Source organism: Lucilia cuprina, chromosome 2 (genome assembly GCF_022045245.1).
Source record: "Lucilia cuprina isolate Lc7/37 chromosome 2, ASM2204524v1, whole genome shotgun sequence".
Classification (NCBI taxonomy): Eukaryota; Metazoa; Arthropoda; class Insecta; order Diptera; family Calliphoridae; genus Lucilia; species Lucilia cuprina.
In genome coordinates this window covers 59,463,188-59,478,538 of record NC_060950.1, presented here as the reverse complement: position 1 = coordinate 59,478,538, position 15,351 = coordinate 59,463,188, and the positions used below count along the sequence as shown (strand labels likewise).

The window sequence follows — 15,351 nt, the reverse complement described above, 5'->3', positions numbered from 1 at the left end:
AGGAATTATTTAAAACATAAACAACAAATTTCAAAAAAAACAAATAATTATTTTTAAAATAAATTGAAATTAAAAAAATTTCATTTATATTGCCAAGACCAAGAAGGTATAAATGGATATTCTTTTAATACATATTTCTCTTTTTATTTAAATGTATTTTTTTTTAATTAATGACCAATTTACAATATTATTTTAAATTGTATAGTTTATATATAATAATAATAATATAAAGGATAAATAAATATATTATGTATGTATATAAATGTATATTAAATTATTTTATTTAAAAACAATTGTATTGATTTGAATAGTATTTCGTAAATCTCCCGCAAATGTTTTCTTTTTTTTTGTATGTATACTTATCTTTTTTTTGTTTTAAATTTAAAGTCGAATTTTTAATGGAATTGGTTGTAGTAGTAGTTGTGGTATCAGTAACACTATTTTAAATTTAATATATTAAACACTGGACCAATACGTAAAAATACACGCCTAAGGACACTTCGTAATTCGGGCTTCAAATCGAAACACATTATTTCACATAGTAAAGCATAATAGTTAGAGACGTGCGTAGCAAACTGGAAATTGAAAGAGAAATATGTTAATCATTTTGTAAATGAGTCTTAAAATATATCTATCTATCTATCTATCTATCTATCTATCTATCTATCTATCTATCTATCAATCTATCTAACTTTCTATCTATCTATCTATCTATCTATCTATCTATCTATCTATCTATCTATCTATCTATCTATCTATCAATCTATCTAACTTTCTATCTATCTATCTATATATCTATATATCTATATATCTATATATCTATATATATCTATCTATCTATCTATCTATCTATCTATCTATCTATCTATCTATTTATCTATATATCTATCTATCTATCTATCTATCTATCTATCTATCTATCTATCTATCTATCTATCTATCTATCTATCTATCTATCTATCTATCTATCTATCTATCTATCTATCTATCTATCTATCTATCTATCTATCTATCTATCTATCTATCTATCTATCTATCTATCTATCTATCTATCTATCTATCTATCTATCTATCTATCTATCTATCTATCTATCAATCTATCTATCTATCTATCTATCTATCTATCTATCTATCTATCTATCTATCTATCTATCTATTTATTTATCTATCTATCTATCTATCTATTTATTTATCTATCTATCTATCTATCTATCTATCTATCTATCTATCTATCTATCTATCTATCTATCTATATCTATCTATCTATCTATCTATCTATCTATCTATCTATCTATCTATCTATCTATCTATCTATTTATCTATTTATCTATTTATCTATTTATCTATTTATCTATCTATCTATCTATCTATCTATCTATCTATCTATCTATCTATCTATCTATCTATCTATTTATCTATTTATCTATTTATCTATCTATCTATCTATCTATCTATCTAGTGCTGAACTAGAACTGAACTAGAACTGAACTTGAACTGAACTAGAACTGAACTAGAACTGAACTAGAACTGAACTAGAACTGAACTAGAACTGAACTAGAACTGAACTAGAACTGAACTAGAACTGAACTAGAACTGAACAAGAACTGAACTAGAACTAAACTAGAACTGAACTAGAACTGAACTAGAACTGAACTAGAACTGAACTAGAACTGAACTAGAACTGAACTAGAACTGAACTAGAACTGAACTAGAACTGAACTAGAACTAAACTAGAACTGAACTAGAACTGAACTAGAACTAGAACTGAACTAGAACTGAACTAGAACTGAACTAGAACTGAACTAGAACTGAACTAGAACTGAACTAGAACTGAACTAGAACTGAACTAGAACTAGAACTGAACTAGAACTGAACTAGAACTGAACTAGAACTGAACTAGAACTGAACTAGAACTGAACTAGAACTGAACTAGAACTGAACTAGAACTGAACTAGAACTGAACTAGAACTGAACTAGAACTGAACTAGAACTGAACTAGAACTGAACTAGAACTGAACTAGAACTGAACTAGAACTGAACTAGAACTGAACTAGAACTGAACTAGAACTGAACTAGAACTGAACTAGAACTGAACTGAACTGAACTAGAACTGAACTAGAACTGAACTAGAACTGAACTAGAACTGAACTAGAACTGAACTAGAACTGAACTAGAACTGAACTAGAACTGAACTAGAACTGAACTGAACTGAACTAGAACTGAACTAGAACTGAACTAGAACTGAACTAGAACTGAACTAGAACTGAACTAGAACTGAACTAGAACTGAATTAAAACTGAACTAGAACTAAACAAGAACTTAACTAAAACTGAACTACAACGGATCTAGAACTGAAAATAGAAAGTTGAAAATATATTATACTCACCCTTGCATCGGACATTTTAAGTAGTCTTGTCAAAATCAACAACAGCAGCGATGTCCACGCATCACGATGAGCTTCACTCTGCAAACTTAGGAAATATGTTAATGCTTCCTTACACACTTGCACTAATTCCTGTTCAATGCCCGGCCAATCGCTGCGTCTATTCTCGTCGCCATACATTTTAAAGAAAATTCTTAATACACAGGCCAATGAAGCGGTTTCTTGTTTTAATAAATTCGGCTTAATGGAACCTTTAAAACCTGCCCGCCATAAAATATTACGTTGTTCTTGGTCGGCATTAAAACGTTTAGCAAAGCGATGCGATTGCATAAGACAATCGGCTAGAGTGAGTAATTGGCGAGTACGTAAGTAACTGTACATGCCCTGTTCTTCACGTTGACAATCCAGCATGGGATGTGTTGTTATATTGCCTGTTAAATCTGCGGCGGCCTGCGCCAAAGTTTCAGCATCTTCTTTCCGTGAAGTGGCCGGGAAAAAGATGATGTTATCAACAGTTTGTATTAGCTCAAGTTGTACAACACATTTGATATTGAGACTCTCAAACAAAGCTGGATTTTGTGGAACTATTGGATGCTGAGGAGTGGCATGCGGATGTTGTTGATGAAGGTGGTGTTGATGGTGGGTTTGATGGGTGTGATCGTCATCAAAACTTCCCGAATTACTATATACGGAATGTTGAGAATATGAACGATTTAGAGTATCGTTCGCACGTGGATTAGAACCTTTGCGTAAGTGGGGAGTTTGAGGATTATTATGAGCTGCTGTCTGATATTGTACTTGACCTTGTTGTGTCTGGTGGTGTGGTTGCTGTTGTAATTGCATTTGTTGCTGCATCTGGGGATTTGGACGCCATGTCAACAACTCTCCGGGCAGCGTTGCATTAAATATATCCAAAATACATTGGCAGGTTTTATCCCATGTAGCTTCATTAAATTTAAATCCATTCGATATAACCAAATTCTCTAAGCAATTCGTACCCGATCTGGCCAATTGCTCGTTATTTTGCTGAACACACCAATGTAACTGAGCAAATAAGTCTTCCAGCAATAGATGACCCAAGACATCAAAATATTGCGTAAAGACATCAATAATAGCATATAAAGCATGATTGCAGGTGGTGGTCATCCATTCAGATTTCTCTGTTACATGTTCCGGTAGTTTCATATTGTCAAAAATACGGAAAATTACATTGAATAAATCTTTCCACCAATTAGGTTTAAAGCTGTCACCATGGGTTTTGACAATCTCAAAGAGTACTGTCAGGCCGCGGGTTCTCACATCTAGTTTACAACGATTCACTACACAGGAGAGAGAAAACAACATGGGGAACCAGCCTCTTACCCAAACACGATCTTCTTCTGCTACCGAAATATCATTTTCCATGCCAGCATGTTCGGCAAATAATTGCGGGGATTCATGTACACACAGAGCACATGTTCTAACTAAACGTATAGCCTCCATACTAGTATCGGGAAAGCGAGCATTACAGGCAAACTCCGATAAACATTTGACAGCATCCTGAAAAGAGTCTACCATAACAGCAAATTGCTTTTGATACAACTCTCCTATGATTTTCCCGGTAGTTTGAAAAGCCAACTCAACTATAGCTTCCTCGTGGTCACCCGCTGCCAAGTGAAAAATGGAGAATATATTCTTCCAACCAGACTTAATATTGCGAGCTTGTGAATTAACCATTTGCGCTATACAACGGACGACCATATCGCGTATGGCCGGTGATTGATTCTTTTTCATTATGTGCTCAAATGGTCGTAAGAAATCCTTTTGAAAACGAAAATTGGCAAATTCACCCTTTTCCATAAATTTCATCGACAACTGACGCAATGAATCCAAGGCAAAGAATGAAATTTCCTCATTGGTATTACAACCCACCGTATTAAAGTGTTCACCTAAAACCTGCCATATGCGAGACCATTGCAAACGAATACGTTCCATGTTGTAGTAAGAAATTTCCACAATTTTCTGTAACGAAAACATGCGCGGCTGGGTATTGTGTAATTCTTCGATAGAGACCTGGAAAAAGGAGGTTTAGTTATTCGAATTAAATAGGTTTACAAATAAGATTTAAATATAAGTTATATTAATCAGTTCATACAAAGTTATCGTTGAATACAGTCGTGCTCTTTAATAACTGCATCGCGCGTTTATAGGCAAATTCTTTACAGTCTGCTCTCTTTTCATTTATTATTTAATAAAATAAACTTTTATATTCGGTTGTAATAAATTTTATAAATCAACAATTTTTTTTTTCAATTTAAAAAAAAAAAAAAAATGGCGTCCTCCTCCGGAGGAAATTATTTCCAATTGTTAGATCCCGACCCTTCCCCAAAACGGAAAAAATCAAATTTTAACTACAACATAAACAATAATTTTGATTTCCCCAAAATAACGCAAAAACAAACCACCTCTACTATAAATAAACAACAATGTCCAAAATATATCGTTATTAGAAGTAAAATACCTGATAAACCACTACAAATTTTTAACATCTTTTTATTGTCTAAAGCAATAGAAAATATATCAAGTGAACCTATGCAAAAAATTGTTTTTACTAAAGACGGTAACATTTTAATTTTGTCAAAAAATGAAATACAAGCAAATAAATTTCTGAAAACAAATACACTGATTGGAATCGGACCAGTTGAGATTTTTCTGCATCCAACACTAAACATAATTAAGGGTGTAGTATTTGCACCATCGCTAAAAGAACTTTCTGAACAAGAAATAACTGATGGACTCAAAAATCAAGGTGTAGTCGATTGCAAGAAGATCACAAAATTTATTGAAGGCAAAGTAACAAACACTCCATTACATATTTTACATTTTGACCAATATAGATTACCTAAAGAAATAAAAATAGGCTTTCTAAATTGCAAAGTAGACCCGTACATTCCTACTCCCATTCAATGTAAAAAATGTTTTAAATTGGGCCACACCAAAAAATATTGTAATGGTAATGAAACATGTGAAATTTGTTCGTCAACAATCCATGACCCTACACCATGTACTAAATTAGAATGTGTAAACTGCAAACACCCCCACAGAGCAAACAATAAAAAATGTCCCGTTATACAATATCGACAAGAAATATTAAAACAAAAAACGATTAACAATTGTACATATAAAGAAGCAACGACAAAAGCATTACCAGTAGAATCTTTTGAAATTCCCTCTGAAGACTTGCAAACTGCAATTGAAGAGAGAAAGAAAAAATTGAACATCCAAAAAAACAACAATCAACAACAAATTACCACAATACTACCTGCCTCCACAACTAATGAAACATCATCAAATCCTACAACTACAAAATCAGACTTAACAACAACAGCAATTAAATCTCTTGAAGAAATAATAAGTAAAAATAAAGCTCTAAAAAATAAAACACTAGATGAATGCAAAACAAGCAGCTCTCATCAAACTCAAATATCAAACACAATTAACAAAAAATCTGCAAACAACTCTAAAACTGTCTCAAGAGAATCATCTCGTGAGAAAACAGAAAAACTCAAAGTAAATACTGAAACTCCTGCAAAAATTACAAACAGAAGATTGTCAATCGACGGCAATGATCAAATGGAGACTTAATAATCACACCACTTTCCTCTATTTACTTATTTATTTGTATTTAATTTATGGCTTCATTCAAAATCATACAATGGAACATAAAAGGATTTTTTAATAACTATATCGACTTCCAATTAATCTTAAAAGATGAAAATCCCCAATTTATTTCATTGCAGGAAACACACTGTCCTTATAATTTTATTCCTACTCCCCCAAAAACATTCAAATCATACTTTGAAAATGACATCGCAAACACCTCAGCCAAAGGTGGAATAGGCATATTCATTAAAGAATATATCCCTCATAAACGTATTTATAATTCATCAAAACTGCTCAATATTACAATCGAAATCACACTGAATATAACATTTACTATAATATCTTTATACATTCCACCCACAGAACCATTTTCGTTACACGATTTTAACGAACTTTTTAAAAAATATTCAAACTCCCATTATTCTGGTTGGGGACGTCAACAGCTGGAATGTACTATGGGGATCCCAAACTAATAATACGCGAGGATTAACTATTGAACACTCCTTAAATACAAACAACATATGTATTATTAACGATGGCAATCCCACTCACCTTTCAACACATAACACCTTAACACACATCGACATAGCTGGCTGTTCACCCTCGTTACTAACTTCCGTATGCTGTCAAACTTTAGATGATTTACATCACAGCGACCATTTCCCGATAAAAACAACATTAACTACCGGTACTAATAACTTTATAAATACACCAATAAGAAAATTCAATTTAAAAAAGGCGAACTGGGATCTTTATGGCCAAAAAGTTGAAAATATATTAAGCAAAATAAACTTTTCACATGAGGTTAACAAGGACAATGCTTTAATTACTAAAGCGATTAGAACTGCTGCCAACTTCCATATACCACAAACAACACCAACACAAAAAAGAATCGTTCCCTGGTGGAATGAAACTCTCACAAAACTTCGGAACGACAAAATGAAGAAATGGCAAACTTTCAAAAAGCATCCTCTCTGTAATAATTTAGTTTTATATAAAAAAGCCAATGCAAAATTTAGATTTGAATGTAAAAAATCAAAAGCCGAAAGTTTTAAAAAATTTACCGAGACCATATCTAGAGATTCCTCCATATCTCTTCTTTGGAAAAAAGTTAACATGTTTTCAAGTCGTAATAAAGCAAAACCAATAACTGCAATAAAAACTAACAATGGAATTATTACGGAACCAATTTCAATTGCAAACTACTTTGCTGACAGGTGGTCAACAAACTCTCTTGACAGCAACTTTTCAACAAATTTCTCTGCAGCTAAAAGGTCTTCGTTATCAATTACAAATATTCATGCCGTCAACACCAAAGCCAAACAAATTGAAAGTCAGTTGACAAAATGTGAATTATCATTGGCTTTAAGAAAAGTAAAAGGTACATCACCAGGTCAAGATCGGATATGTTATGATATGCTAAAACACCTTACTTGCCAAGGGAAAGAAACAGTACTCCAACTATATAATGATGTTTTTAATACTGGAATCATATCACAATCAGCCATTCCCAAACCAAACAAAACCCCATTACACTTTAACGGATATAGGCCAATTTCATTATTATCATGTTTGTCCAAAATTTTGGAAAGAATGATTGCAAACCGTATAGCATGGTATATGGAAACTAGAAAATTAATCGCCGTCAATCAAGTAGCATTTAAACATAATCGCAGTTGTACAGACGCATTACTCCACATTGACTATTACGTTACAAAATCACTTTCATCCAAAAACCACACATCCATCTTGGGAATTGACTTTGAAAGAGCGTTCGATCGCATAGGAATACACGTCATATTGAAAACTATGAATGACTGGGGCATCGGTCCTAAAATTTTTAATTATGTAAAATCATTCTTAACCCACCGAAAAATTAAGGTCAGAATAAACAATACTCTCTCAATAAACTACCCTCTTAGCAACGGGATTCCACAGGGTTCACCGCTTTCAGTTGTCCTCTTCCAAATAGCTTTTAATGAAATAAGCAAAATTATTAAAAAATATAAATATGTTGATCATTGCCTATACGCAGATGACCTTTACATACTTTCCAAAAATAACGACACTTCTAAAATAAATAATACATTTGAAAAAGTAATTCTAGATATTGAGAACTGGTCCAAAGTTTCTGGGGCAAAAATATCCTTGGAAAAATCATCTATTTTACATGTATGCAGAAAACACAATTGTACTCCAATAAATCTTTATATCAATAACAGTATAATACCCAACGTGACTGAACAAAAAATACTAGGAGTAATATTTGAGAAAAACTATAGCTGGAAAAAACACATCTTAGCACTCAAAAAATCTCTCGTCACTAGAGCAAACTTCATAAGATATTTATCTACTAGATGCTATGTTCACATAGATACTATTAAATACCTAGTCACTACTCTTATTTTGAGTAAAATCGAATATGGCCTGTTTTTGTACGGCAGTGCAGCAAAAACTAATATAAATCAAATTAAAACTCTTTACCACCAAACAATGAGGGCCAGTACGTATGCATATAGAACGACACCAATAAAAATACTAATAATGGAGTCAGGTCTTCCCTCACTTGAACAAAAGATCTCTGAGTGTATGAACCGACTTTTACCCAAACTCCTTTCATTTCACAATTCAATTATAGATTCTGACGTTGCAAAAGTCTTGTCTTCTAATAAAAACCAAAGAATACAATCTGCTATATACAAATGTGTTAACCACAATATAATTAACTTTAAACATAAAATTTTTAATTACAACAACAGTAACCCCATATGGACTTTCGACCCTATCACCTGTGACATCAGCCTCTCAACCCATAGGAAAGATACTACCTCTAGTGATATTTACAAACAATTGTTCTACCAAACCATTTATAAAAATCCAGAATGGCAACAACTCTACACCGATGCATCAAAGAACAACAGCAATGTAGCATATGCAGTGGTAAATCAAAATGGTAACACCATAACATCAAAAATATTAGCCGAATTCTCTTCAATTTTTACAGCAGAAGCAGCAGGAATTTTACAAGCTATAATAATTGCTACTAAAACCAATAAAAACACCGTTATTTACTCTGACAGCTTATCCGTTATATCAGCAATAATAAACCTAACAAATAACAGTTGGGCATCGGTTAACAAAATTCGTGACATATTAATAAAACACAGAGGTAAAATTAAATTAGTTTGGATACCTGGTCACTCCGGAATACAAGGAAACAATATGCAGATGCAGCAGCAAAAATAGCATGTTCAGCTCCCTTATTAAAAGACCCATTAACCGAAAGACTTGATATATGTAATTATATTATTACCAAGTTGAAACATCAAAGAATTACAGAATTGAAAAGTTATTACCACCCACACTATTCTCAAATTAATCCCGATATAAAAACACCTAAATATCCAACGAACATTAACAAAAATAAAATTAAAGTTTTTTCACGCTTACGTATGGGACACACGATCACTACACATCAACATCTACTGAATACCAACTTTATTAATGAATGTCCATACTGTGGCTCCACAATATCAGTCAAACATCTTCTCTCAACTTGTCCCTATCTAAGTAATCTTCAATCCAAATATCTATCAAATAATGGTATTAATCTTCTTAAGGAAACTACAAATGATAACATCTACGCCATCTTTAACTACATTTTAAAAATAAATAAAAAAATCTAATTTTTACCTAATATAATAGCTGATAGCCTTCGTAGCTCTTGCTTTTTTTAGTAATATTAGTCTTATATTAATTATAAGTTTAATATAATGTAAATAAATAAATAAGTTATATTAATATATATTTTAGCAAAAGGATTGATAGTCCAAAAAAGGAGTCCAAAACTTTTAAAAACTTCTTTATCTTAAGATGTGTTTCTTCTTACCTGACACAAGGCCTTTACAAAATCAACAATAGCATCGCCATCCAAGCGTATAGAACCAGTAAAAATACGATCCACTGCTACCACAACACTTTGGCTACTTGTCTGGCCAATATGCTCCTTAACACTGGGATTAAGTGAATCCTTAAGAGTTGTCTGAGCACCAGATAAGAACTTTGGGCGAACGCCCGTGCCAATTAACTGTGCCAATTCTAATTGACTAATGCATTTGACAATATCCAACCAACTGGAACCCAAATAATTGCCATCAGTGTGAGCAACCATTATAAGCGTTTTAATGGTATCAATATTTTTAGCTTTCATTTCATTGATGGGCGAGTTAGCGGTGAGCAGTGTAAATCTGGCCAAGGCCTGTACATAAGCATCACGTTCTAAAGTCATGTGGAAAATACAAGCAATACGTATGGCACAACGTATACCATCCAAGCAAAGACAAGCTATTTCAGGATCATCACAATCCTGCAGACCCACTGAGAAGGCCGCTAAGAAGGGTGTCCAGGCCATTTTAAACATGGGACGTACATGCTCTAAATGTTTGGCCGAGGTGAACGGTGACTTAACATGAGAAACAGATTCCATAAGATTTTTGGCTGCCGTCGATATGGCTTCCATTTCCATATTCCACAACAGCTTACGTCTTTTTTCATTGGCAATAATTTGTTTGCCCGGCTTATTAACCACCGTATTTTTCATTTTAATTTCATGTCCAGCAATTTCATCATAAATTGAGGACAAATATTCCACAGGAAGATCATCACGACTATCACTAACACCTTGATTAAGTTTAATATATTGCTCTTTAGTCATTTTGTTTTTCACCTGTGGCGAATGTAAATCGGTAGTCAACATTATAATCGAAAAGGCCAAAACGTAAACAGTGTCAGCACTTTGGAATAGTGGATTATTGGGATTACATTCACAATAACGACTGGCAAATTTCTCCATAAGACGATCAATCTTTTGTGCCTCACCCGGCAAACGAAATTCCTCCAAAAGCATACGTAAAGCAGAAACCACCTCAAGATTATGAAACTCAAAAGCATCTATATAGGCACACATAACTTCCTTCGAATGATCATCATTCTCTCCGATATAATTGCCTATTATAGTTTTGTCTAAACGTTCATCCTCATGCAGCCATTTGGCAATATCCTTGGGTGAAGAACCCAATAATTGTTTCTCTTGCAGAAATTGTACACCCTTTTTGGGTTTACGATTGAATATTTCAATACCCGCCTCCATGACTTCCTTGCGCATTTTTCTTTCTTCCAAAGCTTCAGGCAAATCAAGAACTTCTGTGTTTTTAACACTGCCATTGGAATTTAAACTATGACTGGAGCCACCATGAGTAGAACGTACACCTATGGTATTTGTTTGTGATATAGCATCTGTGTTGTCAGTGGGTGATTGTAAATCGGCTGAGTTGGCTGAACGATTATGAGCTGTACCCTCATGGGCATTTAAAGAGGGCATATTGGGATTAACATATAAATCTTGACTCCATTCCACCATACATTTAAGTATAGACACTAAACATTCCAAGCCTCTTATACGCATAGATTTCTCTTCCATGGGATTAGCACCCAACTCTAGGGCTTGTCTGCCTTGAGCAATTTTCGATAAATCATTTACCAGGCGTTCAAAGAGATTTGCCGCTTGAAAATCACAATCATAATTTACATATATATCCACCACCGATTGCGCATCAGCACATATACGTGTCAAAGCCTGTATGACCATCCATTTATGTTCGAATGAACTGGAGGTAGCCTCCAAAATATTTAAGAAAATCTCTTTGAAAAATACTTCAATCTGCTTTTTCAAATGTATTTTAAAGTTAGACAACAATGCCACAAATATTGACAGTGACAGCTCAAATACTTCCGGCACCAAACTTACACCATTTTTAGACAAAGCTACACATAAATACTGTTTAATGGCCATGATGAACATTTCATTAGAACGAAAAACTGGGCCAGCATTTTGTAAGATAGACAACAGCAAACGTAAAGATAATACCTTCGATCTCAATTCATGTGATTTGGGATCGGGGTGTCCTTCCGGTAAGGGCTTCATGGACAATTTACATAAAGCACGAAACACTAAAAAGGCATCTTTCTGTAGGACATGGGTAAATTTAGCTGTAACTACAGCATCATTTTCACTATGCATTTCAGCACTTTCTTCTGAGTTAAGATGCAGATTATTTTCGGATGATGCATGATTAGCATTGCCTTCAGAACCCGTAGTGGATATGTTATTAGTGCTGGTATTATTGGTACTATTGCTATTATTAGCAGCTGTTTGTTCTTCATCATTGATGACAATTTCGGGAGAAGTTTCTTTGAGAACTTCATTAATAGCGGCTAGAAAAGAGAGAGTTAAAAATGCGTTTTAGGATATTATTTTGAACAAAATAAAGTAGGAAATTATAATTTTATTCAAAGTAGATAAGAATTAGGAGCCCAGTCCACATATATACCGTGTAAACTACAAAATTAAGTAAAAATTTTTCCTGACTTATGTTCTTTTCAAGCAAAGATAAGGAATCACATCGATCCAGTTCAGAAATAGAAGAATGTATTGCAAAATATCAGAGTACTTATGGCTAACAGTTAATGATAAGGCTATCTAGACTCTTATAGAAATGGGTAGGCGCAGTATTAAGGTTCTGAGAGAAATTTTTACGGGAAATTGCAATTGCAGGATATGCGAAGATGCAAAGTAACAAGAGTCGATTTAGCACATAAATTGTCACTGCCCTATAATACAGAATCTCCGCTCCGGCACGATCCAATTCTCAATCGGCCAGAGATTGTCAAGTCAGCAACATCAGTATCAAACTTTAGTGGCTGGAAAATAAGTTTCGCAAAGAACTGAGAGAGATTGTGGGACGTAGCCCTACAGTCTACTATGTTTCATGAGGGGAATTAATAATTTCTTCTATTATAGGTAGACTCAGATTTTCTCATAATTTATTTTAAGGAATCGATTTGACAAAACTTCTAAAGTGTATTTTTTCATCTTAAGGATCATCCCAACAGTTCCTTATAAACTTTTAACAAACAAAAAGTTGACCTTAATAATATAGGACAAGAATTACCAATAATAGATTAATATTAAATGGAGTTTACAAAGAAGATTTAAAACATGTTTCAGGAAATACATATTTATGCTTTTAGGGTTGAAAGTGTTTTAGGGTAATAAAGCTCAATAGCCTAACGTTTAACAAAACACTTAAATTGATTATTCTTTTAATTAACAATATGGTTCACCAAGTAAAAAGGGGCTGAAAGCTGTATTTAACAATGTAATTTATTAACTAAAATTCTTATTATTTTCCAGGTGAAGTATTAAAGAAGTTTTAATGTGTACATAATTTTGGATCACACATTTTAATTAACTGTTGAAATTATTTTAAACGTATGTTCTTTCTTGAGTTGTATTTTCTTAGCATGTAAGAAAAACTATAAAAATCGATTTTGTTTACTAATTGTAATCTTAATTGATTAACAAAATTTAAAAAAAAACTGAAAGGAACTTAGATTTCCTAGTTAATCACCCAGCAAAACTTACCATTTAGTATTTCCTCTACAACAGCAGCTGCAACAGATTCTGGTGTTTCCTCCTCAGTACCACTGACACTCTTAACACTTACACTCGCCTCTGAAGCTTGTGAAGTGTTTGCATCATTATTGCCATTATTAGCGGCGGCCGCTGCTTGGGCAGCTTGAGCTGCAACCTCATATACTTGATTTTCCATACGTGAAAATATCACATCTAACATTTGTGTCAGGGTAGCACATGCTGTTGTCTGATTGACCAGATTTTTACTGGACAAATAAATGTCATAGCAAGTGCGTACAGCTTGCAATACCGTACCCTCGTGAATCTCTACATGCTGTGAGGTGACCACAGTGAGCAGAGCTTTGATAATTTGCAATTGAACGCATTCGTCTGTCTGAGGGCCGTTAAAGCAACCGCATATGGTATTAACAATGCGATCAATTAGCAAATGTCCCGGACTCGAAGAGTCCTGAATGGCACCAGTTAAGTGACCATATGCTATCAACTTCTCCAAGCAATCCAAAGCTGTCACCACAATACGGGGTGAACGACTTTTGCAGGCCAACTCAAATGGCAGAAAATACGTCTCCGCATTTATAATACTGGCTGCATCGTTTTTCGGCAGTGGCAGTGCAGCACAGGGGAGCTCATTACCTTCTGCTATTTGACCAGCATTGATTAGTTCAGCTTTGATTTGTTCTAAAGCTGTGTCGCATGATTTCTTCAATTGTGAATTTTGGGAACGTTTAATGTCCTTATCGGCAAGGATTTTCTCTAAAGCACGCACTATAAACATTTCTTTAGTTTTTGTGGAAAAACTTTGCATTATGCATCAAGGTCTTTGCATGTGAAATTCAATCGAAAAATTGGGGCTTTCGTCGTCGTTTGGGTTGATGTGTCAATATGACTGGCACAACACAACTCTCACACACACACAAAAAAACACAACACCAATGTTTAGTATATTTCTTTTTTCTCTTATTTTCTTGTTAACGTTCACAAAAAAATTTAATACATTTCCCTCATTCTGTTAACTGCGTGCGGAAAGTCATTTTCCATATAATTATTATAATTAAATTAAAAAATATATAACTTTTTTATCGCTTTTAATTAAGTAAAAATTACAAGTAGTGAAAATTTTTTATCACGATATTGACACACAAGAGCGAGAAAAAAGAACGTCATCAGTGAATGTCAAGAAAGAGAAAAACACCTGTCAAATGTCAGTAACTGAAGGCCGAAACTACACCGTAAATTACAATTGTGCAAAATGCATAATATATATATGCGATGGCAACAAAAGCACAGCTGATATTTTTCGAACGTTAAATTAAACGAGGTTTGTTAAAATTTGAAAAATATTTATGTATTTTGATGTGGAATGTTATTATTACCCAGTAACTAAACGATAACACTTAAGCGATAAAATCAATCAAAATCGTACTTTAGTACGATTCTATCTATCTATCTATGACCTATCTATCTATCTAACAATCGATCTATCTAACAATCTATCTATCTAACAATCTATCTATCTGTCTATCTATCTATCTATCTATCTATCTATCTATCTATCTATTTATCTATCTATCTAACAATCTATCTATCTATCTATCTATCTATCTATCTATCTATCTATCTATCTATCTATCTATCTATCTATCTAACTATCTATCTATCTATCTATCTATCTATCTATCTATCTATCTATCTATCTATCTATCTATCTATCTATCTTTCTATCCATCTATCTATCTATCTATCTATCTATCTATCTATCTATCTATCTATCTATCTATCTATCTATCTATCTATCTATCTATCTATCTATCTATCTATCGTTGTCAACAAA

General features: G+C 33.3%; 1 protein-coding gene across 1 annotated transcript; it reads right to left on the bottom strand.

Annotated features, from left to right (window-relative positions):
- Positions 1 to 352: 352 nt before the first annotated feature.
- Positions 353 to 14,704, bottom strand: LOC111686632 (brefeldin A-inhibited guanine nucleotide-exchange protein 1). The gene is made up of 4 exons (XM_023449000.2): positions 13,509 to 14,704; positions 9,915 to 12,298; positions 2,387 to 4,435; positions 353 to 575 (listed from the first exon to the last, which is right to left on the bottom strand). The coding sequence occupies exons 1-4, from the start codon at positions 14,323 to 14,325 to the stop codon at positions 438 to 440; spliced, it is 5,388 nt and encodes a 1,795-aa protein (XP_023304768.2). The 5' UTR covers positions 14,326 to 14,704; the 3' UTR covers positions 353 to 437.
- Positions 14,705 to 15,351: the final 647 nt, after the last annotated feature.